At 36.2% G+C, this 25309-nt stretch overlaps 3 protein-coding genes across 4 annotated transcripts; 1 reads left to right on the forward strand and 2 right to left on the reverse strand.

The window, feature by feature from the left end:
- Positions 1-296: 296 nt before the first annotated feature.
- LOC137944743 (small nuclear ribonucleoprotein SmD3b-like) lies at positions 297-3238 on the reverse strand. The gene is made up of 5 exons (XM_068790478.1): positions 2983-3238; positions 1498-1550; positions 1350-1416; positions 1212-1268; positions 297-662 (listed from the first exon to the last, which is right to left on the reverse strand). The coding sequence occupies exons 1-5, from the start codon at positions 3139-3141 to the stop codon at positions 600-602; spliced, it is 399 nt and encodes a 132-aa protein (XP_068646579.1). The 5' UTR covers positions 3142-3238; the 3' UTR covers positions 297-599.
- Positions 3239-10701: 7463 nt separating this feature from the next.
- Positions 10702-11738, forward strand: LOC137944742 (uncharacterized). Its single transcript, XM_068790477.1, has 2 exons — positions 10702-10908; positions 11000-11738. The coding sequence occupies exons 1-2, from the start codon at positions 10797-10799 to the stop codon at positions 11518-11520; spliced, it is 633 nt and encodes a 210-aa protein (XP_068646578.1). The 5' UTR covers positions 10702-10796; the 3' UTR covers positions 11521-11738.
- A 574-nt stretch (positions 11739-12312) lies between these two features.
- On the reverse strand, positions 12313-24911 carry LOC137944741 (squamosa promoter-binding-like protein 3). 2 transcript variants are annotated; one of them, XM_068790476.1, is made up of 4 exons: positions 24770-24911; positions 24268-24556; positions 16565-16861; positions 12313-12695 (listed from the first exon to the last, which is right to left on the reverse strand). In XM_068790476.1, exons 2-4 carry the CDS (start codon positions 24432-24434, stop codon positions 12443-12445), a joined length of 717 nt encoding a protein of 238 aa, XP_068646577.1. In that variant the 5' UTR covers positions 24435-24556; positions 24770-24911; the 3' UTR covers positions 12313-12442. The 2 variants fall into 2 exon arrangements, with proteins under 2 accessions (XP_068646577.1, XP_068646575.1); XM_068790474.1 differs by having other exon boundaries at positions 24268-24622.
- Between the last annotated feature and the right edge of the window lie 398 nt (positions 24912-25309).

The following is a 25309-nucleotide window of genomic DNA, read 5'->3' on the forward strand; positions in this document are numbered from 1 at the left end:
AAAGTTCACTGATCTTATGTTGGCTTTCCTATATTATCAGAGTTTCCAAGCTGGAACAACTCCAACTTGGTTGCGCCTGAGCTATACCCAATCAAATCGCCTAAACGAAAGTGATTTGCCCCATCATTCATGAATATCACCAACACTATTCGCTGCTGTTAAAAAGACAACTGCAATAGAGATTGGTGTGAAGACTCATTTCCAGTCTCAAGGCCGTGGAAGTAGAATGCTGAAAAAGATCAAATAACAGACAACACAAACATTTTACCAAGATACCTTTCTATGACAAGCTGTAGTAAAAGCATAAATGAGGCGTTCATTGTTCTAGGCAAGAAATTAAATAACTGGCATCTCCACAGATGCTTAATCTTTTAAGTGTGAAGCTTGCCGCAGATTGTCATTACACATCAACCAACGACAGGCTAACATGTTTCTCCTTTGAAGACATCACTGAGGCAATAAAGGGATCTACCAAATTGAACATTAATTTGATAACCATTTAATGAAACTTCAAGCATGGGATGTAGCTACACTCAAGACAAAAAAAACCCAAAATATCTACTACAACATTTATGTATTGAACTAAATTGGAAGGATGCCTATCGTCTTACTGGCGGCACGACACCCCTACCTGGAGCACCACCACGACCTGCAGCCTGAGCCTGCACAAGGAACAAAATTTATGAACTTGATCAACTTACACCTTTTTGCTAGCAAACAAAACCCACAAGTTGCTAGGAACGTAACTGAGAAGTATAAAGCATAGGACATGTGAACAGAAATTACATTTCCCACATAAACAATAAAATTAAAATTAAAATAGATAAGATCTATCTAATCAAATCCATAAAATAAAAAAAGATAAATTAAAAATAAAATAAAAGAAAAAAATTCAACCATAATTAATGGGCATACTAGTGTCCCACCAATTCTCCCACTATTGGAGAACTTGACCCCATCTTTATAATCAGCAAAGAGAAAAATAATAACCGTATCAAATTAAAATAGGAAAGCACAAGCAGTCACACATCACCTTCAATAGATACATGTTCCACAATGGCACAAAGGCAACTGGTGCCATGTTCAGTATAACCATGATCCACTATGCAATTGAGGTTCCAACACAAATAATAATAATAATAACAATAAAAGAAAATGATATGCCTACTTTACAAATTCAAAACAGTAAGAAACAGTGGTTCCAAATTTACCCTGGCTCGCATAGCAACAGCACGGCCACGGCCAACTCCCAAAGCTGAACCCTTGCCCTTCAAGAAGCCAAACATCACTATCAGTATCAGAGCCTAAAATTCTGAATCACATATATGGCTGCAAGAATATTATCTTACTTTAATTCTTGCATCTAGGCGCTTGAACATTGGAGCATTTTTCAGCATATCAGGTATGACCATGAACCTGATGCAACATAAAATTAGGAACACTTTACAAGTCAAAAATGCCTTCGTTCGATTTTAGATGGATGCATAATGGACTCACCTAACCTTGCTACCACGGATAAAAACATGCTCAAGCTGTGATATCTTTCCATCCTACAAGACAAAATGAGAGACAGGATAAGAAGGAAGCCAAGTTCAAACCTACCCCCTCAGATGGTGCTCCTGGGGATACTGTTACTACTTCCCCAAGAACTGATATAATAAAGAATTTTACCAAAAAAGGGCAGTATTCAGGAGAACTTCAGCTAAAAGACTCTGAATGCTTTATACTATTACTGCTTCCCCAAGAACTGATAGAATAAAGAAATTCTACCAAAAAGGGGCAGTATTCAGGAGACCTTCAGCTTAAAAGACTCTGATTGTTTTATACTGTTACTGCTTCTCCAAGAACTGATATAATAAAGAATTCTACCAAAACAGGGCAGTGTTTGGGAGATCTTCAGCTAAAAGACTCTGAATGTTCAAGCTTCAGGCAATGATGAGCACATGACAACCATGCAAGGTATTTTTAAAAGGTATCATAGCATATTTCATTGTTTCGCACATGGCCTTTCTATATCATGTATCACAATATAAGATGTTAAATTTTTTCAAGAATATTGTCATGCTCATACTGAAAAGTATACATTAAGAACACCAACTCACAAACAGTTGGATTGCTTCAAGCTCAGTAATCAGTCTCAAACATAGTTTCTCAAGGGAGTACATGAGGCGACTACTTAAGGAACAATCCCATGAAGTTCCTCTCGAAACTTGAGATTCTCACCAAGACTATAAGAGTTGATAGTCTGGCCACGAGTCAAGCAGTCCTTCTCACCAAGACTATAAGAGTTGATAGTCTGGCTACGAGTCAAGCAGTCCCACATGTTTTATACAATACTCCAACATTTTTCGGCATGAGAACAAGAGCCCATCCTCTGGTCTTATGTAAAGCAAATGCCCATCTTTATACAGAACCTCAACATTTGTCCGCAGGACAAAAGAGTCCATAATATGTAGTCATGTAAAACAATTCTACATCCTTATAGAGAATACCAGAGCTTCTAAGAATTATGTTCCAGAAAAAAGGATTTAATATGTAATGCCTCAATCGTGACTAGAAATACAGCCACAAGAGTAGATTCACTGAAAACAGGACAAGGAAAACCCTACAATTTTCTGAAACGACGCTATTTTGTAAACTAAAGAGCAAAGGAAATAAATAAAATGAACATTTCTAAATTATTCTTTAAGAAAGGAAACTAGCAGTAGCCCGGTTTGCAATAACCTAAAACACCAGCAAAAAGTTAAAAGGGTACTCTTTTTCTTTCCTCCCCACACGCATTGGCGAATTTTGAGATGTAGCAAATCCACACGACCTAGAAAAAGGGACATGGCCCAAACTCGAAAGGGCTTACAGCTTCGTCAACTCAAAACTTCGTCTAAAAATACCACAAAGAAAAGGGTACGAAGGTATAGACCAGCGGACTTCCAATAAAAGAATCAGAAACGCAAAACCCAAAGGGTCATCAATATCAGTAAGTACCTTGGCGGTGTATGTGATAGATTCAAGCTGACAATTCCAGTTGTCTTCGCACTCGATCATGTTTCCTCTGTACAGCTCCCCGCTCTTGAGCTCCACTGTTACCACGTGACCTGCGGCTTCGTGCAGAAGCTTAACTGGAATACCTAGGCTCCTGCTCATGGTGTCCCTGTTTCTAAACTCTAACTGCCCTCTGCAAAACCCTAATTTCAAAATGGAGTTTAGGAGGTGGGAATTCAAAAAGTTGAAAGGGCAAGAGAGCGACTGATCGAGTTGTATTGGCCAAAACCTGATATACTTATAGAGTCCAGGTCTCAGTCTTACGACTTGGGCAAGACGACTCGTCAAATGGGCTTGACCAAGCTTGTCCGTCTCGAAAATCCGAGACGTATCGGACAACCAAAAATCCGACGCATCTCGGCACATCCGGGTGACAGGGTGACATCTCGGTCACAATAGGCTGCGTAACGCAATTTCACAGGTTAAGATTTGATACAGAGATTTTTTTTTTATATAATTCGATTCATTTTATTTGTTTGAGAATTATAATTTTTTTAGAAAAAAGTAAAAAAATAAATAAATTAAAAATAATCAATCCATAAACTTACAAAAGTAAATAAATTAAAAAACAAAAAGTTACGATGCAGATAAAAATTAAAGCTAGAGATTGGTCACTATTATAAGCATGTTAGATACGCGGTGTATAAAATCGATATTCATATGTCGACCTAGCTTTAAAGAGAAGGCAAACATGGTACAGGTTGTCATCGAATTGTGACTCAAATAAAGATGAGTCCCCTCTATACAATTGAGAAAGATCATTGGAAGAATACGAAGAATTACTTCTATCATATTCATTATTTCCCACATCTATAATTACCTCCATACTATAATTGTTGGGTGTACAAGTTGTTTGATAGTGTCCCACTTCATTCAAATTAAATAGATGTCTATTTTGATCAATCCGACAACACTTGTGAAGTTATGTTATCTTGTTCCCTTTGATACATCATCTTGGTAATGCATGCTCTTCATTGGCTCGCCATCAAATATGTGTAGGGTCTAACATATTTGGCCATCTAAGATTATTTAAATAATCTCTACTAAATGAAGTAGAGTGAATTGAGGAGGAGAATCAATGTCCATTGTCTTTATCATGTTCCTCGACTTGGTTAAATGACCATATCTTTGAATGAAGCTATTGGAAGTAATGATCCAATCCCAATAATAGTGGCTTCTACAACTTTGATGTTCATGGTGCAAGGCGATTGTTATACGGATCATATATGTGATCGTGGTTGTTCAAATTCCAATACTTTTTATTAACTTCATAATAAAAAATTGACATTTGCTACACATTTGTGAATCTCAAGTTACTATTTATGTTATGAATACAACAAAGTTATTCATATTTTTTTACATTAACCAACTGTAAACCTTACTGTGAACCCTTATTTTCCGATCCACTCATAACAAGAAGAAGAGCATGCCTGGCTTAATATTCCTTTTGTAACCTGCTTCAAATTAGACATTAGTCACTCATAATCCTTACATTAATCAGTTGTAACATTACATAATAGTTCTAGTTAGAGTGTATTTAAAACAAAATTTCAAATTCAATATCAATAATCTTAGATACCTCACTGGTTATACTTAATCTTACTCAATAATCGTCATCTCTCTCCACATCTTTGAGCATTGATCTTCATATGTCTTAATCTCTTTATCCAAGACAAGGTGTAGATCGACATCAAACACTACCTATTGAATATAATCTTGAAGATTTTCCTTGCATTCTACCTTCATTTGAATTTAGTTGATCAATATAAATGTTTTGGGTTGAGGTGTCATCCGGTTAGCTGTAGTGAATGTATTATTTGATTTTTCTACCTCTTATCATAAATTTATCATAATATACCATATGTCTTTTGGAAGTTTAAATGCACCACCATCTTTGCGAGAAATACTGCATAATGTGTGTACTTCATAACAATTGTTCATTACTTTCTACAAACTTGAGAATTTTTCACTAATAAGCAATATAGTAAGTATACGGTTATCAACTTTCTTCCAAAAACCATCATAAAATATCAACTGCTCCACCTCCTTCCCCCTCTTCTTGTCATCCTATTTGAGACGTTGGTGAATATTGTTTATACAAGGGAGGCAAGCATTACCTTCAAGTCATGCCTAAACATGTCCAAATCATTTTGATAGTGACATATTAACAAAAATTACCAAAATCATTAAGTAAATTTGTAATTTACTATAAAAATAAAATATGTATCTTATGTCTTCATAACAATATTCTCTAGTAAAATTCAATGGCAAGTGATTCCTAGTTGTAATAACTTCTTTCCTATAGTATATTCTCACATAAGATCTAACAAACAATACTTATTGCAGATGAAAGTTGTGATACTACTGCACTTCAATTGATATCTGTATAACTCTCAATCTTTCAAATATCCAAAATCATAAGTTTGGCAAAATGGGCACATAGAGACCGGCATATAATCTTATAAAGCTCTTAAATCTTCATCCCCCCATCTTGTAATTTTTTGCATTGCCCATCAAAGTGCAACCCCATTTCTCTCAATCCTCTTTGAAAGTCTCTAAGTATGCAGGAATTTTTTGTCAATGCTTGATTCAATAGGGGACCTTTGATGTCCCTTCTAGAGGGCCACTTCACTCTAAGCCTTGTATTGGCTAACACTTCGACCATTTTAAAAAAGTTGAAGTCATTGAGTGCCTTCAAACTGGAGCCTTTTCCCATATATGAAGTTGGTGATAGATATGTGCTTCGTATCTTTCTATAATATGTGGCTGACTAATGTGGGGTCCTTTAGATTAAAACACATCTACATCAATCACGTCTCTTCTTGGGTACATTATACACCATAACTCGATGAGACTATGTCCTAAAATAGTCATGGTTCTCTCTGGAGTACCCACATCTTCTAAAAACATCATACACGACTTCAATCAATTCATTTGTGGGCCTATACACCCTTCTATATGATATAGTTTTTTATGTTCTGTCTAGACTAGGGGTTTTTCCACTGCCCTTCTCATCATAATTTCTTTGAGTTATCCTCCTCATTGCTATTGGTGGTACTATGGTAGATTTGTTGCATAATGTTGTTGACCATATCCTCGTATCATTGGTGGTACTATAGTTCTATTGCATAATTTTGTTGACCATATCCTCATCTCGTGCATTCTACCTCTTTTTGTCACCTTCCTATGAAAGTAAATTTATATACTTTTTCATGTCTGTTGAGGCTTCTAGAGCATGATTAATGTTCCCATGAATACTTCCCAAGTATTTTTTTTCATTTGTGCTACCACTCCACTAATGGTTTTGTACAATATTTATACCACAATCACAATTGGATGCCCTCAACTCTCACATGGTGTTGCTACATCGGGTTGATCGTTACCTATTTTTCTTTTCCTCGACTTATTGAGCCAAGTCATTACTTGAATCAATACTATTAAGTAGCCCTCAACTTCTTGAAACAATACTATTAAGTAGCCAATCACTTGACTATCCTCAACTTTTCAATCATCATTTAGTGGACTAAGGGATCATCTCTAATGAACTTAAGACTTTTTCTTGGCTTTGAGGTATATCCGAACAAATTTTGTCCATGCAAGATAATTCTGACCGATTAATCTTTCGAAAGTAATTATGATTGTATATTTTCCCTTTGAACTACCAGATTCTTTGGAGGGAGTAATAATTTCATTGGAGGTTGCCATATTTGTCACTAAGCAATCACAATTAACCAAATAAAATTTCACTCCTCAAGAAATAGGGTTTGCTGGTATACTTGCACAAAACACCAAAATATATGATTTTAATCAACCACAAATTCAGATCATGCAAAAAATAGGACTGATGTCACCTAGCCAATGGGTGACACAAGCAACAAAGCTTTGTATTGAGCTTCACAATAGAAAAAATGGGAGTTTCTCAAGTGAAAAAATCCCTCTAGGACCTTATCTTAACGTTAGAATGCACCTAACAGTAGTAAAAGCCAACAACCTAAAGGTGTTGGTAGAAATAATGAGGAAAATTAATTTTTTTTGTAAAACTGTCAAAACTAAACTTCAACAATCCCCTTTTTTGAATTTGTTGACTTCAATAGAAGAAGAAAATAAAAGAAGGTTTGAATCCAATACCTAGAGCTCCGATACCATGTGAAAATGAAAGAAATTGAGATTTTGGGAGAGAATGAGGGAGAGAAGAAAGAAAGAACAGATCTACAAGAAACTGCTCTCCTTGGGGGTCATGCACAACCCCTATTCTTCTTATTCAATTACATAATTACCCCTAATCAATTGTACTTTACGTAATCCTTATATCTCCCTATTGATTGGCTCAAATTACATCAAATTTGAACAACAAATAAAGACAAACATGATGAACACTAAAATGTCATCTCCAGAAATTATAAAGGTAAAATAACCAAAATACCCTTTTACTGATTTTCTAACAATTACACTTTGTTTTGTTAGACTAGTTAGCTCCATAATATTCTAAAAGCATCAGATTTTCTTCTTTTTAAGAAGAGAACAAGGACTGTGGTGTCTTTCATGGTTACCCTACTCAAAAGGGTGATTTCATGTTACTTCACATGTCATTAATATAAAATAAAGTGAAAATACAAATTTGTGTCATATATAATATATTTTTTTAAAAATCACCTTCTAATTAAAAAGACATATTTTTATTGGATTAGGTGAAAATTTCTAAAATCATGACATATAATTTTTAGGATTCATCTTAAATTGGGTAAATATGTTTATGTGCTTGCAACCTCTAACATAACCTTGTATTTGGAAAGACAAATAGTACTATTAGGTCTCAAAGGAAACAAAAATCGTGCAGAGTGGAAGAGAGGTAGAGGAGGGAGTGTGAAGGGTGATATTATAGATGGAATTGTAAGTGATTGGTCTTGCTAAAGTTAAGTGGGTCACATTTGGAATTTGATTATATTTGAAAATATTATAGCTCCATAGACATATTTTAGAATAAGAAATTCAAGAAGATTGTATTAAAAAATGTTGAATTTATAGAAAAGAGAAATACTTCATTGGCTTATTTATAATCAGAATACATGAACCTCTATTTATAATAGAGGAAAGTAATAGAGTTCAATTATAATTAAACTACCCTTATCCCAATTACACCCAAACTTTAACAGTTAAAGATAATTGAATAACTCAACATAAATAGAAGCCTAACATAACTAAAATACCTTTAAACTGAAACTTTTCTGTGAGATCCCATTCCATAATAATTTTGGCTCCATAAGACTTCTTATTATGAGAGTCATGTTAGACTCTTCCATATTTTCTCTTCAACACTCCCCCTCGAGCTGGAGTTTATAACTTCAGCTTTTAATGAAAATGATTCTTGGTCTTCAATCTTCTTTTGCTAAAAAAAAATCTTCACAAATACAATGCTTCATGGATGAAAAAACTTAATCTTTTGTGTTCCCCCTTTCTTGAATATTTTGGTTACATAAAAATTACCACAACATATAAAATAAAATATCTCTTTCTTATACTTCTTCTTCTACTTCTCCCCCTCTAGCTGGGAGGTAATGACAATGATCTTAGCTTGAAATAAATAACATAGATGTAGTAAAAAATTCCTCCATCACAGTGCCTTAAGGATAAGTACGAAACTAGACATAGACTCTCAAAAAGTAAAAATGGGTGATAAAACATAAGTCAAAACCAACCTCAAAGGATTTCGAACAAAAATAGTGACAATAATCACTAAATTGGGTAATGCCTATCATTTGCAAGACAACGATAAAAAACCTAAGGGTACCAATAAAAAGTCTCAATGGACTTAAAAACACCCATATATATAAAAAAGACCAACCAAAGCAACACACCAAAAAGGTTGGTCAAAGGGGGTAAATGAGAGTCCAATAAGGATGGTAGGAGAAAGGTAACCGACAAAAAGGGGTAAGTAAGATATTTTCCTGATATTGTTGATTAATAACAACAACTCAAAAAGTGATGCAAAAAATTCGACTTAAATTCGGATTTTTGAATGCAACAGGATACCAACATGACCTTTGATTCTTACAATGGAAATATATTCTTAAATATATATCAGATAGACATGAAATTTTCTCCTTATGAAACTAGACTTAAATATATTTCATACAAGTATAACTTCTCTTCATAAAATATACTTCTTTTGAGATAAATAATCTAATAGATTTTGGTCTCTATAATCTGGTTGAACTGAGTACTCTTTGTCCTTTTGCCAACATGACCATTGACTCTTCCAATCAATATCTCCCTATAAAAAACTCACATCGAGAATTTTTTGAATAATTAAGAAAATAGACTTTCATATATTTCTTTTGATATATAATTCTCCATATAAAGTCTTGTTCTTGATATCATAAAATAGATCAAAATTTGAAGCTTCCTACTACTGCTCAAACCTCTATTGCAGTCAGACCTCTACTGTTTAAAATATTAATTTCTTTTTGTAGAAAACTCTGATTGCCAAAATTCATTTTGCATTGGATAGTAGACTCGGATATATTTTTGCCAATATATAATATGGAATATGAAAAACTCAGTATAGAGGTAAAAATGCTAAGCAAACAACGGGTATAAGGAATGAAAAGAGAAAAAAAAGATAAATACGAACCTAAACTGCTAGAGATAATAGATAAGAAAATGATTACATTATCTTTGTGGGTTGACCGAGTCAACTCACAGAACTTGCTCTGAAACCATGTTGAATTTATAGACAAAAGAAAAACTCATTTGACTTTATGTAATTTGAGTACATGAACCCCTATTTATAATAGAGGAAAATAATAGAGTCCAATTACAATTAAACTACTATTGTCCCAATTACACCCAAACTCTAACACTTAAAGATAAGTCCTAGCATAATTAAATAACTCAACATAAATAGAAGACTACCATAACTAAAATACCTTTAAATTGAAATTAATTTATTTTTATTTATTTATTAATTTAAAACAAGTTCAAATATTTTTTTTGCATATAAATAAAACTATAACATAAAATTAAATCTATAAAATTAATTTTGTATAATAAAATATCCTTTTTTATTTACATAAATTTATAATTATTAACATTATATTTAATTAATATTTTAAAAGTGAAAATTTAGATACTATGAAAAGTAACAATTTGATTAAAGCATTTGGATATTATAAAAGTAAAATTTGTTTAAGTATTTTATTTTTATATATTTAATTAAATAAATAAATTTAATTTTTTAATTATTTATTAATTTAGACAAGTTAAAATCTATTTTAACTTATTAATAGAAAATTTAAATAAATACTATCTTATAAAAGTTAAATTTATTAAAATATTTTATTAATAAATTTTATATATTTTTTCCACTATATTTTTTACTATACATTAACACAAAAAAAAAGATTCCTTTGAATTTTATTTTTACTAGGTAATTTACTCTCATTTTTTCTAAGTACTTCATTTTCACTTTGAAGTGACCCCCGGGTCTTTCAGTTAATTATGGAGAGAGAAATTGAACCTCGTGCCTCGTGACATGTTTATTTTGAAACTTGAATTCTTCGCTGGAGTTGGCATTTCCTGTTATTAATTGCATGTGCAAGGGCCTTTATATCCAATGGTCACCCTCTGACTCTATTGGATCTGGATATGACCGTTACACGACGCTCCCTTCCTTCAAATTCCACCCCCTCGTAAACACCAAAACAGATCCAAGTATTCAATCCTCTTTCCCCGGCTCTGCAGAAATTTTCCTCACAGCTATGTATCAAACCAAGTCGCCCTCCGATCGCCGACCGCCGCTGGCTGAGTCTCCTCAGCAGATCAGAGCCCGCCGGGGCTTATGCACCACTTCCTCCGTTCTAACTCCGCCATGTAAGTGTGGATATAAATTTGGTTATACGAAGTTCTCGCTTTCGGATTTTCTGATTTTATTTTTCTTTTTTGTTTTTTTGTCATTCTCTAGCTTCTGTTGCAAAAACCCAGATGCCAACCCGCCGTTCATGTGTCGTGGAAGAGTGTCGAGTTCGATCGGAGTTGAAACCGATGTTGGGTGAATTTCATGCGTTAGCGAAGATGGTCGAGAACGAGCTCGGGTGTAGCGGCCTGAGTAAACCTTTCTCTGTCTCTCGATCTGGTATCTCGACCCCGCTGTTTGAGAGAGGAAGGTTGTATGATGAATATTCAGCGAGAAGAAACGAGAGGCTTAAAAGAAAGAAAGCGGAAACAGGAGACGACCAATCTGCGATGGATCATGCTGCTTTTAATGTCGAGTTCGGGAAAAGGAAGGCTGCAAAGAAGACGGAGACTCTCAGAAAATCAGTTCCTGCAAATTTTTCTATCCCCCGTAGAGAAGGATTGAGATCTTCAGTTAGACTCAGTAAAGAAAACAAGCAGCCACCGTCCACAAACGTAGACAGGCCAGCCATTGAAGGAGATAGAAAAAGAATAACAACTAGGGCCAGCCGAAGAAAAGCCGAGTATTGAATCGACTTCTCCATCCATTAAGACTTGCATGAATTTTTCCTTCTCTCATTTTCTTACTCTTTCGGATAGAAGCTATGTTTCAACTGTGAAATTGGGTTGGTTATCTGCGTTTGCCGTTTCTTTTCTTGCCCTTGTAATTGTTTGACGACCCGTCTCAAGTCTCTTTTTGGCATCTTTATCCTTTTCATAATACCATCCGGGCTAGCATTGAAACTAAACTCTCCTTTAATTTCATATCTTCCTTGTTTACATGGGTTTGTTCATTTTTAATTAGTTTGGAACAGAGTTTGCTTGTAATGCCATCGTTTCACTATCCAGAGTGAAAAAAATTTTACACTGGTTTGTCTGGATAGCTTGCTGTTAATTAACGAGGCTGCACCCTATCAACAGAAATCCTCCTTAAGATACTAGTCATTTTAGGGTTAAGCCTTGGACCCAACGTAACAACTCCAATTCCTTAGTGATTGAACTGGGCAAGAATTTGCGGCGCTAATCAAATTACCATGTTAAGCGCAAAATTTCCATCATCAAACTCAATAATTTTAAAACCACTACCATCTACTATCACCCTTGTTATGTTCCCATATTCTCTCCAGCCCTCCCCTCTTTAACTCATGCTGAAACCCTAAACCCTAAACCCTAAACCCCAGGGCTTGGAGGTGGAAATCGTTCCCCCGCACTTCCCAAAGTAGATTATCTCAACAGGTGGGTGATGTACAAGCAAGTATACAGGGCAAGGAGAACCGGTTAGCGAAACGCCGGATATCACCAATAAAATGGTAGATTCTTCATTTTACACCACCTGGTGTACCAAGTACAAGGAACCTAATTTATATACGTTGTAGATGTAATTTCAATAGTACTTGGACCTAAACAAATAGTCTATTATCTAAACAGAGGAGATTTGAGAATATGAAGCAGATCACCTGATTTGGAAGTGCTTGAAGTTTGAACTCTTTGGAAGTGCCATTTTTACAACTTCTGAGTTCCCCATGTCTTCAGACTCACTTATGACTCTCCATGAGTTATCTTTCACCTTTAAAACGGCTGGAAGTCGTCCAGGGTCCTCCATTATCTCTGGGTCCAGCGGACTCTTCCTCCTACGCTCATTGTGATGTGTCAACCTTTTACGGCAACTCCTCTTGTTATCATCAAACTCCGATAATTCCTGGAATCTGCATAAACGTTCAAAAACTAATTGCTCCAAAATGACAAAACTGTGTACCTTGAAATGCAGAGAAATGCCCAGCATCTTCGAACATTTTAGTCACTCTTTACTTTTCTTTTGTAAATGATGCACGTATTTTAAGTGAAAGCATGAGGAAAATAAGATGTGCACAATGCAGACCACAAGAAAAAGATTCCTATTGTTCTTGTTTTTTGGGTCAAGATAGGTTCCAAGTGTTACTTCTGTTCAAGGGACCACTATCATTTTAGTTTCCTCATGTGAAAACTTAAAATCTCCAAAACTTCCATAACTTTCATCCTTGAAAACCATAAAGTGAGTTCAAAACCAGAATTTCCAACCATGAACAATTACAGCACAACCTTAAATGAAGCATTTGGACACGGAGGAAAAATAACAGGATAGTGTCATTTAATTCTCTAAGAATCCACACTAACATGAAAACTACTGCTGACAAGTTGGTTCACTAAGCTACCAAGTATTTGATATCACACAGCAAGGGGATCACACAATCTAATAATGACACAACATTACAAATTTGAACCTATCCATAAAAAAATTTACAGCCTTTTTCCCCTTTTGTGTCTGTATATATCATACTAGAATATTTTCAAATTTATAATCCTTTTGTAACAAACTTTTCCAAATAATGACCAATTAACCATCTGAGTATCAAAGCTTCTGGAAGCAGATTTCTTAGCTTAGACATGTGAATGAATAAGAACAATTTAAACAAAAAAGATGAGGAAACAGAGAGAGAGAGAGAGAGAGGTCTCTGTAATAAAGACAATTCCTGAATAGTAAACAAGTAACATGAAAATTCATGCAGTTTATATTGGTTGAGTGAACTGGCAAGCAATGCACAAAACAGTCTAACAGAGGTTCGGGACTAGATTTTCAATGATTAAATCTTTCTAAAGTGAGGAATTATATTAAATGAATGCATCCCTTGAAGGTGCAAGGTGAGAATGCACACCAGTCAAGACGGTGGGACCCCCTTGGCGCTTGCTCAAATTGTATCCAACAACCTCTAAATAGTTAATATTTACCTCACTGCCTCTGCAACAGGCTTTCTCACAGTTCAAATGCAGGGTTTTATTCATATCATACTTACTACTTTCCCAACCAGATATATTGACAATTCATTTATGTTTTAAAGTTCACCTACTTGATCACCAAGAAGCAAATTTGCAAACCAGGAAACAATTCAGAGAAGAAGAAATTGCAGGAAAATATCTATCAAGCTTCTCAAACAAGAGTAGAGAAACAATTCTCTTAGCCTTTTGCTGGCATGTGCACAAACGGGGAGAGAGAAGGAGAGAAAGAGAGAGAGAGAGAGAGAGAGAGAGTAGGAGCTTTTTTTCTATTTTCTTTTTTCATTTTTGAAATAATGAATGCTTTTGTTAAACTTATTAATTTAATAGTAAAATATAATAAAAAGGAACTCATCAATCTACAAAGGAAAGGAATTCTGTCCTTCATGAGTTAAGACTCTATCATCAGCATTTCTCTATCTGCTAGAAGTTGAAGGCGACTCCAAGGCTGTCATCAGTTGGTGCTCGATGTCTCCAGTACCCTGTGGAGGCATTTAACATTGTTCTTTGAGATTTGTAATCTGGCTTTTAATGTTGTGTATTTTATTGGTCTCATGAAACAAAAGTGCAAATGGGTTTGCTGACAAGTTAGCTAATGATAGAGTTGAGCATCAATCTCTCATTGTTACAATCTCCCCTCTGTCAGCATTGTTTGCTGCTTCAGCCTTTTTCTCCCTTAATGAATTCATCTTTTCAACAAAAAATAAAAAAATAAAAAATCCCCCGGAGCCTCTTGAGTCCAAATGATTTCATCTAGCCCATTTTCCTTGAAATAGGTTGACTTTAGGTTAGACTGACTCTAGGTTAGCCAGCAATTGTGTGATGTTTCAGTTTCTTCTTCATTCAAAAATTGAAAATCCCAGACACCCCAAGATTCACTCCCTCTCTAATATCTTTGTTAACATAGAAGTTCAGGGGTATTTTGGTCATTTCTTAGATTTTCAATATTACATTTTTCTCTTATAGTATGGGCTATTAGATAGAGAAAGTCTTATTTTATCTCTAGTTAAATTTTCATTCAATTTAGACATGTATTTTAGGAGATGTAATTTTGAGTATTGAGGGGCATTTTTGTCCTATTGTAAAATTTCACTTAAACCCTGATTATAAAGAAGCAGGAAGGGCCTTTCTGGCTCGGATTCCAAGGCAGAAAAGCTGCCTCTCTTCCAGAAATCCATTTTCTCTTCTATTTTCTCTCCAAATCACCTATTTTTCAATCTTTAACAGAAATGTCTTTGTTAACTGAGAGGTTAAAGAGTCATGGAAACTTCATTTTTAAAGGCAAATTTTCTAGCCATGAATCTATCCAGAAAACTGTCAAACTGCCATTTCCAAAATGAAAACTTGTGAATAGCGGGAGGACTTGCTGGAACTTGACAATGATTTCCAAATACTTGGAAGTTCTATACACTGGCATCATCAAGGGGAACCAGCCGTTTGGATAGAAACCATACCTGGCATTCAGAACTTTCCTCCACAAAGAATCATTTGATTCTGCAAATCTTCACAACCATTTTCCAAGAAAGGCTTCATTCATCAACTTTAAATTCTTGATACCGAGGCCCCATCAAATCTCTCTTGCAAACATCTTCCCATCTTTTTTTTTGATAAAAGTGTGTACAAACCTAGCGGATAGAGGAAAGTATTGGATAGGCCCCACCACAAAAAATTTCTTCGCATTGCTTCCATCTTTTTAATAATGGCATGGAATTAAGGAGATGAAGCAGCTCCTAATGCCGACCAATGTAGTTTTTATGAATGTAGCTCTTCCAGCCAACAATCTTTGCCACTCCATGAAGTAAGCCTTTTCTTGATTCTTTCAATTGCTGAATTCTAGTGGAGTTCATTAGGACGGTTTTAAGAAAGAGAACCAGGCATCATTTCAAACAAAAAAAAAAAAAAAAAAAAAAAAAAAAGAAAGAAAGAAAGAGAACCAGGAATTTTATGGTACTGTACACATCTTCGGGGAACAACATAATCAATCCGTGCCCCCTTTTTTGCGTAAAACACAGCAAGACGAGACCAACTTTTATCTTTTTGTTTTTAGCTCCTAGTGTTAAGCATAAAAAAAGATCAACTTTAAGCTACGGAACTCTAAGAACATGAATTACTGAAAATAGTTGCAGAACTCCAAAGAAGTTACAGCAAAGTCACACGCAGTGAAAACTAAGAACAAAAAACACCCTTCATCTAATGAACTAACATTGGGAGTACTATAGTGGAAATAAAAAAAAGGTTTACAATTATATTCAAATTAGTTGCATCTCTCAAAGTATATAATCGAACTAATTTCAAGACATACATGTATGATTTTATCCCATCAAAATCATACCCGTACATTTCAAAGGTAATGCAACATATAAGAACAAAAAACCACGTTGAGACAAAAACAAACCAAAAAAAGTAGCAAACCGATGCTGAAGAAACCAGGGGCAGTCAACATTGCTTTTATAATATAACTTTATAGGGGAGTGAGGTGTCTTGTTTCCTTGAAAAATGTGATACCTCTCACGTCTTGCCCCCATGAAAAATGCAAAACACGAAAATCTGAAATGTCTTGCACAAATATGTAAGACGTCTAGGTAAGACGCCCACTATTGGATGAAACTAAAGATAGGTGCATTTATAGGTAAGTATGGTTGGCAACTCCAAATGTAAACTTAATTTCCAGCATAAGTAGCATTCAATGTTTAAGAAAAATGTAAGTACTACAAGTACAAATAACATTCTTCAGACTTTGAGAATATAACATAATTGAATATACCTGCTGCACTGCTGGCAATATCTCTGTTCTATCCCTCCCACCAAGACGACTGCTGCTTTGGCATGAGACTCGCACACCCTATGCTTTTGATGGTATCGCTTTGCCTCATATAAGTCAGCATTGCAGTTATCTGCTTGACAGCACATAATCAGCTGCTGCTGCGTGCAATCAGCCCCCTCCCCAACAGATGATACAGCTCTGTTTTTCTTCTTTCCCACCACCTTATTCCCTCCACTCTCTTCTTCATTTTCTCTAGCTTCACTTTGACTTCCAGCATTAGATTCTCTAGTCATCGATCTTTTGTAGTTTGCAACATGTTTGTAGAGAAGATTATACATAACTTTAATTAGAAATTTCTAGAAGAAGCAATCAACCACTCCCACTCATTTTGAAGCAAGAGTTTGACATAAATTCCTAGTGGGATAGAAGCAGATCAGGCATTAACATCTCAAAAAGCTAACTTATTATGTTTATCTTCATAAGCAAAAAGAGACAAAAAACAAAAGGAAAGCTGTGAGGCAATAATGGTTATAATTTATTTTTTTCTTTTTTATCCCCTAACAAGAAGGAAGAAACATGATAGCATGAAGTAGGCATCAAATTACCTATAATTCTAGAATCTACATAAAGAAAGAAGTCCAAAAGCAATCAATGATCCATGAATAACAAACATTAAAACTATGAAAGTTCAGATAAAAAAAAAAAGGAAAAAATAACAGAAAGGCAAGAAAAAAACACCGGCGCTTTGAAAATGGAAGAGATACAACTGTTTGAAGCCAAAGATGATACTTTTCAGGGGATTTGTGACAATCATCGGAAGAAGTTTAAATCACTGCTCAATACATTTGAGTTGAGTTGTCGAGGCAACACACATTGATAGATGTGACATACCTCACTGTTTTACACCAAATGGACTTACAAATAGTGTGCACACTGAAAGAGCAGAAACTCTAACTTGCAATCACCAACTCTCACTCAGCAAGGTAAAGATGGAAAAAAATTATCTTAGTATTATTTTACTATGGGCTTTGATCACGGCCCCAGAACAGTATCTCTTGTTGCCGCTGAGATGGAGCTCAAGACTAGATGGATTCACTTAATGCTAGTAGCAAGGGTCTTGTGTTTTCTATATAATAATACCTAAGGCCGTTTGGTCTAAAGGTATTCTCTTTACATTAGGTGCGTCAGGTCGCGAGTTCGAATCACACCATGCCCCACTCAAAAAAAACAAGGACTGTTGTGAAAGAGTTCACAGAGGTTACGCTGTTGGCACAGTATTACAGAACCCAAAAGAAAAAAACTCTTGTCATTTTTTGCTTCCTTCCAAGATTCACCACCAAATTCGGAATTGATTGGAATCCCAAGATTTCTGTGAATAGCAGTAATTGTAGGGACAGATTTGTATTTCTAATTATAGGAGATTAACTGTAAATTAGTAGATAATACTTTCCTGATTTCTAGAGATTAGAATCAGATTTGTATTTCTAATTATAGGAGATTAACTGTAAATTAGTAGATAATACTGTCCTGATTTCTAGAGATTAGAATCAGATTTGTATTAGCTGTAAATTAGATTTGTATTCCTGATTTCCTAGAATAGCAATACCTTGCTGTATAAAGTCCTTGGATTTGATCAGTTCAATATAAATAAAACTTCAGAATTCTCTTCATGGTATCATAGCTTTAGGCTCTTTTCTGGGATCAGACAAGACCATACCGCTGTTTCTTTGTGCCCTGTTTCTACCCTGTTTTTCAGTTAAAAAACAGAGTATTTTTTGCACAGTTAAAAAACTTGATGTAGAATTTTAGTTACATCGACTTTTATACCTCGCAAGCGTACGAATCGTTCATGTAATCTAGCAGTAAGCGAGGGTCATATCCACAGGGAGGATTGAATTTTGTGTATTCTTCAGTCAACTAACCTAACCAAATATGATGAATTAATATGAACTAAACACTAATTATATCCTAAATTATCAAGCAATAATTTAATTAACTACTTGCACAACAGGAAACGTCAACTCTGGATTTTACCGTGATTCGTGCCTCTCTCGAGCGCCACGTAACCACGAATCCGGATTCTCAATCCTTGCGTCTAGCCCCTCTCGGGCGCCTAGAGTTAATGACAAAGATCGGATTACAATAAAATGCAGAGAATTAATTTCCTATTGTGATGATGCTAAAATTATCAACTCTGGATTTTACCGTGATTCGTGCCTCTCTCGAGCGCCACGTAACCACGAATCCCGATTCTCAATCCTTGTGTCTAGCCCCTCTCGGGCGCCTAGAGTTAATGACAGAAATCGGATTAAAATACCAAAATCCTACCTCAATTATAATCTTACCCTAATTAGCTAATTTAATCAAATATCAAGAAAACAAATCTTAAATAAACCTTAATTATCAAATCAGATTCAATTAACATTCAAAACCTAAGTTCAAACCATATAAAAACTAAATTCAATAATGACGAATTACTCCCCTTCTTCCTCCTCTCGCTCGGGCAGCAACTCGTTCTCAAGGGTGCTGCAATTTCCGGAAATTGGTGGCGTCGGGTAGCAATAGTGAGTGGCCGGAGGTAGAGATGACGCCGGCGACGAAGGTTGGAAGCCGACGGATGGAGGGAACGTCCGGCGAAGAATGAAACAGAGGTGAAGTTCTCTAACCGGCTCTCTCGAGCCTCGGTCGGAGTCGGAATCGCTCCGGGAATGGTCGGAAATACGTAACCGACGCCGGAGGATGGTCGGAAAGCGGAGTTGGCACCGGAGAAGCCCTCTTGGATCACTTCTCGGCCTGGCGAGCGACGACTGTCGAACTCACCTCGACGGAGACTCTCTCGAGCTCTCCTCGGGTTTGTTCTCGGTTGCTGGACGGCAGTGGATGGCGGTGGACGACGGTGGCGTGGCAGAAGACAGTGGTCCGGCGACGACAGTGGGAAACTCCTCTCGGGTCTCCCCTGTTTCGGTCGACGGTCGTGCTCTGTTTTGTCTTCCCGCTCGGGTCCCCCCCCCCCCCCCCCCCCCCTCGGGTCCCCTTTCGACCTTTCGACGCCCCCCTTTTGCTTTAAATACCATCTTGTTTATTTTAAAACGATTTGACCTAAAAATCATCTCCATTTCACTAAGGGCATTTTGGTAAATATCTCCTTCTCCACATAATTCTCCTGAAATTCCATAATTAAATCTATAAAAAGCATTTCAGAAAGAAATAAACCTTAAAAACAATGAAATATAATTCAGGAGAGAAAAATATGCAATATCGACAGTGATTAATGCCAAATTCAATAAATGCTCATTTCATTTGAAAACCGATAAATAACCACCTATAACACAATTATAAAGGTTATTCTATTATAATTAACTTAGTTCTCATGTCAGAATATAGCATCTATCAGTATCATAGCTTTAGGCTCTTTTCTGGGATCAGACATGACCATACCGCTGTTTCTTTGTGCCCTGTTTCTACCCTGTTTTTCAGTTAAAAAACAGAGTATTTTTTGCACATTTTCTATTCAGCCTTCACCAAATCTTCGGCCTTCATAGCCCTTTATCCAAAGTTTTTCACCATTGGTCTTCATCACCATTCTTTTCCCTTTAAATCCTATTTCAAAAGGATTTCAACATGTCTTCCACAACTGAGAAAACTCCTACTGCTCAATCCCTCACTATGCCCAATCTGAAGAGGTGACACTCAATCAAGCAACAGGAGAATTATAGAATATTCAATCTGCCTATAGATTGAATGGCAAAAATTATATGAAGTGGTCTCAAGTGGTTCAGACCTTTTTGAAAGGGAAGGAAAAATTGAGTCATCTCCTTGGTACTGGGCCCAAGAAGGGAATTATCCATGGTCATGTCTGGGCTATGGAATTCCATGCTGACAGAAATCAGTGATGTGTTTATGTTCCTACCAATGTCTAAAGAAATATGGGAAGCTGGACAACAGACATATTTTAAAGGTAAGGGATGTTGCTCGAGTCTTTGAGAGTAAAATTAAAATCTCTGCTACTAAACAAGGAGATCGCTCAGTCACAGAGTATGCCAATCTCTTGAAGAATCTATTGCAAGAGATGGACTACTATCGGTGTATTGAGATAAAGTGCAGCGATGATGTAGCTGCATTAAAGAATTTCATTGAAAATGATCGAATTTATGATTTTCTCATTGGTTTAAATGTTGAGTTTGATCAGGTGAAAGTTCAGATAATGGGGGAAAGGGATTTACCTTCATTGAATGAGGTTGAAGAAAGTCAAAGGGGAGTTATGCTTTACTCTCAACGGGTTGAAGGATCAACAATGATAATGGGAAAAAACAATGATGACAAACCAAAGTTTAATACTAAAACAACATGGCCTCTTCAGAAATTGGAAGAATGACGTCTCAGCCCTCAAACAAGGATAACCTCTGGTGTACCTACTGCAAAAAGCCTCGTCATACCAAGGAGCAATGCTGGAAGCTTCATGGAAAACCACAAAGTTCTCGATGGAATAGAGGACCTAGAAGTGGAACATGGCGAAGCCACATGAATATGACTCAATCTAGGGAAGACAGGTCATTCGGATAGAATTATGCAATAGGTGGATTGAAGGATTTCAAAATACCCAAGAACTATTTTTAGTAGACCAAGATTTTTTGTCTGAAATACATTATTCAAGTCCTTTTTGATTTATGGATTTGTATTTATGTATTTATGTATTTATGTATTTATGAATTATGATAAGGGGAGGGCATTATTGTAATTCCCTGTAGATTATAACTTAAAGGGTTATATATGTGTAACAAAAGAAAATAAGGGATCATCGAAACAGAAATCGATTTCATGATTTACTTTCGTTCGGAGAAATCTATTGACATGGTATCAGAGCTGCGGGAGATCATCGGCGCCAAAGGTATTCTTCGATGTTTTTGGTGCTCTTAGAGGTGAGTTATCTTCCTCCCGATTTCTCAGTTCGTCGGATCTAGGTTCTCGGTTCTTGATTTGGTTTCGGTGGACTCTCATGGAGTCATTGGCTTTGTTTTTGGTGTTCGACGGGGTCACTGGCTTCGTTTTTTATGTTCGACGGGAACATCCAGCAGCCGATGCGTCGCGAGTTGATCGTCGGGGAGATTCAGTTTTTCTATAGGTTCTGTCTGATATAAAAATCCCTTGGCTGGAATCCTAAGCATGACAACACAAACATCATCAAAAGAAGGTCTAATTGAAGAGCTAAGTACCTGGGATTTTACAACATCCAGATATGGTTTTAAATTGGTAAGACAGATGGCAGAGACATGGGTCTTTCTTTGTTTTTCTTAAGTTGCTAAATCAATTGAGTTCCCTAAGCAACTTTCTATTCTTGTAGGTCTTTGAATCTTGTAAAGTATTCATGGAGATTATCTTCCTTGCTTTGTCATATAAATCTCCAGAAAATATCATAAATCTTTTGTAGACTTCAAGAGTTGAATATAGTTTAAAACAGGTCCCCCAAATAACCTTGATTGTATCCAAGGGCACAAAGTTATTTGCAATTGGCTCTTCCATACTGTATATCAACCAACTCATTACCAAAGTGTCTTCCTTCAACCACTTGTCATAGGAAGAATCATCTTCAGTAATAGGTGGCTGAGTTAAATGATCAGCCAAGTCCCTTATAATCAAGAAGATCTAACAGATTGTGACTAAGATGAATAATTACTCAAACCTCTGAGTGGAATAGTAGTGATTCTTAAAGGATCAGGTTTGCTGAAATCAGCATATGTGGAATATGAAGATGAATTTGAACTTTCAGCCATCTTAAGAATCCAAAAAGGACTACCTTTTTTTATACCTAAGAGAGTGTTGAATCAAACAACAACTTATAAGGACAAGGAATAAGGATCGGCACTAGATTAATGGCTTGTAAAAAAGCGCTAAAACATTTTCCTTGTAGATGACTTATACAGACGGCCTGTCCTTAACCTCACACATATGAACTAGGGTGGAAGAACAAGAGGTTTAACAGCAATTGAATAGGGGAAATATTGCTGAAAAATGCCACGAAAATAGTGTCCAGAATAGATGTTGAAAACCAGCTTAAAATAAGGAACTTTGCTTCAACAAATTTCAGCAAACCATAACTAAGGGTTTCATGAACTTCAAGAGTCAATTAAACCTTCAAATCAAAGACTCTTAATCCAACAATAAAGAAGAATTTCCTATTTCATATGAATGAATTTTTGGCATCAAGTTTAAGAGCTGAATGAAAGAGATTTTAATAGCCCCTGGATTAGACCATATGATGCCCTCTATTTCACAAAAAAACTCAATTTGTTGAGAGACAATTCTCTTGCTTTAAGCATCCAATTTTAGACACTCAAAGCCGGTATTTGAGGAACAAAAAACATACAAAGGATGAGGAAGAACATACCTTGATTGATTGAGACTATTGCTGGAGATTTTTTTCAACCGTTCCCTCCTCCAAAGCCTGAACTTGACATCCTCTAACAAACATAACTTAACTTAGAGCAGCTTGTTTTAAAACCCTAGAACCTTTGTTATGATATCATGTTAGATTCTTGGGTTTCATGCTTGAGAAGTTTAGGTTTGAAGAGAAGAAGAAGTAAGGAGAATTGGTGTCAGAGCTAGGTGGTTCCGTCCACCACTAATGGGTTAGGTACTTAGCTTTCTGCACTTAACAGACCGGTCTTTTGGGTTGTATTGGCTAGGCGTTTGACATGGTATTAGAGCTGGACACCACGTTCCACGTTCGAATCCCGAATGAAGCGGTAGGGAACGGGAACAATGGGTGTCAGAGCTAGGTGGTTCCGTCCACCACTGATGGGTTAGGTACTTGGCTTTTCGCACTTAACAGACCGGTCTTTTGGGCTGTATTGGCTAGGCGTTTGACAATTGGAAGAGAGAAAAAGGAAAAAAAGGAGAAGAGAGGAGCACAAGTTGGGAGAGAAGAAGATTAGGTCAAGGAGAGGAGCTCAAGCTCCTCTCTCTAGAACCCTTATTTATAGATGAGAGTGGAAAACCTAAAACATGATAGGGATCAAAACACCAAAAACCCTTTGTAATTATAAGTTGTGCCACTCAACCCCTTAAATATAAGATAGGGATAAAAAACCAAAAGACCTTAGTAATTACAAGTGGTGCCACTCAACCCCTTAAATGCAAGATATATCGTTGGCTTCTTTAACAAAAGTAATCAACTGATTGGGGACCTGAACCTAAACACAGAGTGGAAAAATTAATAATTATAAGCTATAACAAATTATAATAAGGAAATTGCATGCAAAAACCAACAATGGACTTCCCATACTTGATATACCAATGTCCATGGAGAAAATAAAGCCAGAGGAGACCACCCATGAAAACGAAAGACAGAAGATCAAAATTGATCCAAGCTACTAGCAAATAGTAAAAGAATCAAGAACAGAAAAAAGTAAATTTCGTTAATAGTGATCCTAGTCCTACAAAAGCATTGAAATCAAGGCTCACAGCCAAAACCCCAACGCTTTGACATCCAAAAAGCATCCAAGACACAGTTCCACTTAGTAATTTAAGACAGGTAGGCCTCGAACCAAATATACTATAATTGAAAGTCCAACACAACATAAACCCAACATAAACCTTCAGCCATATCCCAGGAGGAAGTTAAACAAAAGGGTACATTACAGACAACTTAGACTCCCCAGTTTATATATAACAAAATAAAGAGAATAAGATGGACCAAGAAGTACCTGCTACATCGATGGCAATACTTTCGTTCTATCCCTCCCACCATGCCAGCAGCCGCTTTGACGAGGCTCTCGGACTTCTTTGGGCTTTGACAACATCCACCCGCCTCATCCAAAACAGCATCGCCGTGGTTTGCTTGACAGTTCACCGCCGCATTATCGCCTCCCATATGAATTAAAGCCCTTTTCTTCTTCTTGTCTACTACCCCATTGCCCTCTAGTTCCTTTCCTTCCACGTCCTCTTCCCCTTTACTTCGTGTCTCAGCCTCAGTTTCAACTTCAGCTTCTGTTGCTGTCATTGATCGTTTCATCATTTGAAAAAAATATTCAGCAGAGAAGATTACTCACAGGGCAAATCCTGGAATTGGGTGAAGAAGGAAGAGGACATAGTCGAAGTTCAGAAGATGAACTGGTAATAAGCGATAAATTGAATAGTGGGGCCACTTCAGGAGTGAAGAAGACAACACGGGAAGAGTCGTACTCTGAAGAAAAAAACGGTACTTACCCTTTGATTACTCACTCAGAAAGGCGTTAGACGGCTACTAGTTTTTAGAGAGTTTCTTCTTTGAACTCCTCTATTCCTTTTTCCCCCCTAAAAACCGCCATGTCCGTTCTGCAATTCTCTCCAGAACAGAGCTTTCTTTGCTTCTCTCTCTAGTTTATCTCTCTTAATACAGTTGGCGGGAGTACAGGCTTTCCCCCTCACATCCACATGGTCTGGTGCAGACGTTTGGTTGCCAGAAGCGAACCAACAACGGCACCTGACAATGGCCGCACGCTCCTCACGTGACTAGTGGATAGTTTAATTTTCTAAAATTTATACTAAAAATACAATTTAAAAAACGAAAATACAGACGTGGGAATTGTAATTTGGTTTTTCAAAAGAAAAATAAAATAATATAAATTTATTTATGTTTTTTTTTAATTTTTAATGTATTTTTCATTGCTTCTTATCTATAGATTTAGTATAGGAATAAGTGGAGAAATAGAAGGGGAGAGAAAATAGGAGATAAGATTAGATAAGAAAGAAAAATAGTAGGACAAA

Source organism: Aristolochia californica, unplaced genomic scaffold, assembly GCF_029961685.1.
Source record: "Aristolochia californica isolate CCGP_79_NKW_82.1479 unplaced genomic scaffold, dmAriCali1.0.hap1 SCAF_11, whole genome shotgun sequence".
Lineage (NCBI taxonomy): Eukaryota > Viridiplantae > Streptophyta > Magnoliopsida > Piperales > Aristolochiaceae > Aristolochia > Aristolochia californica.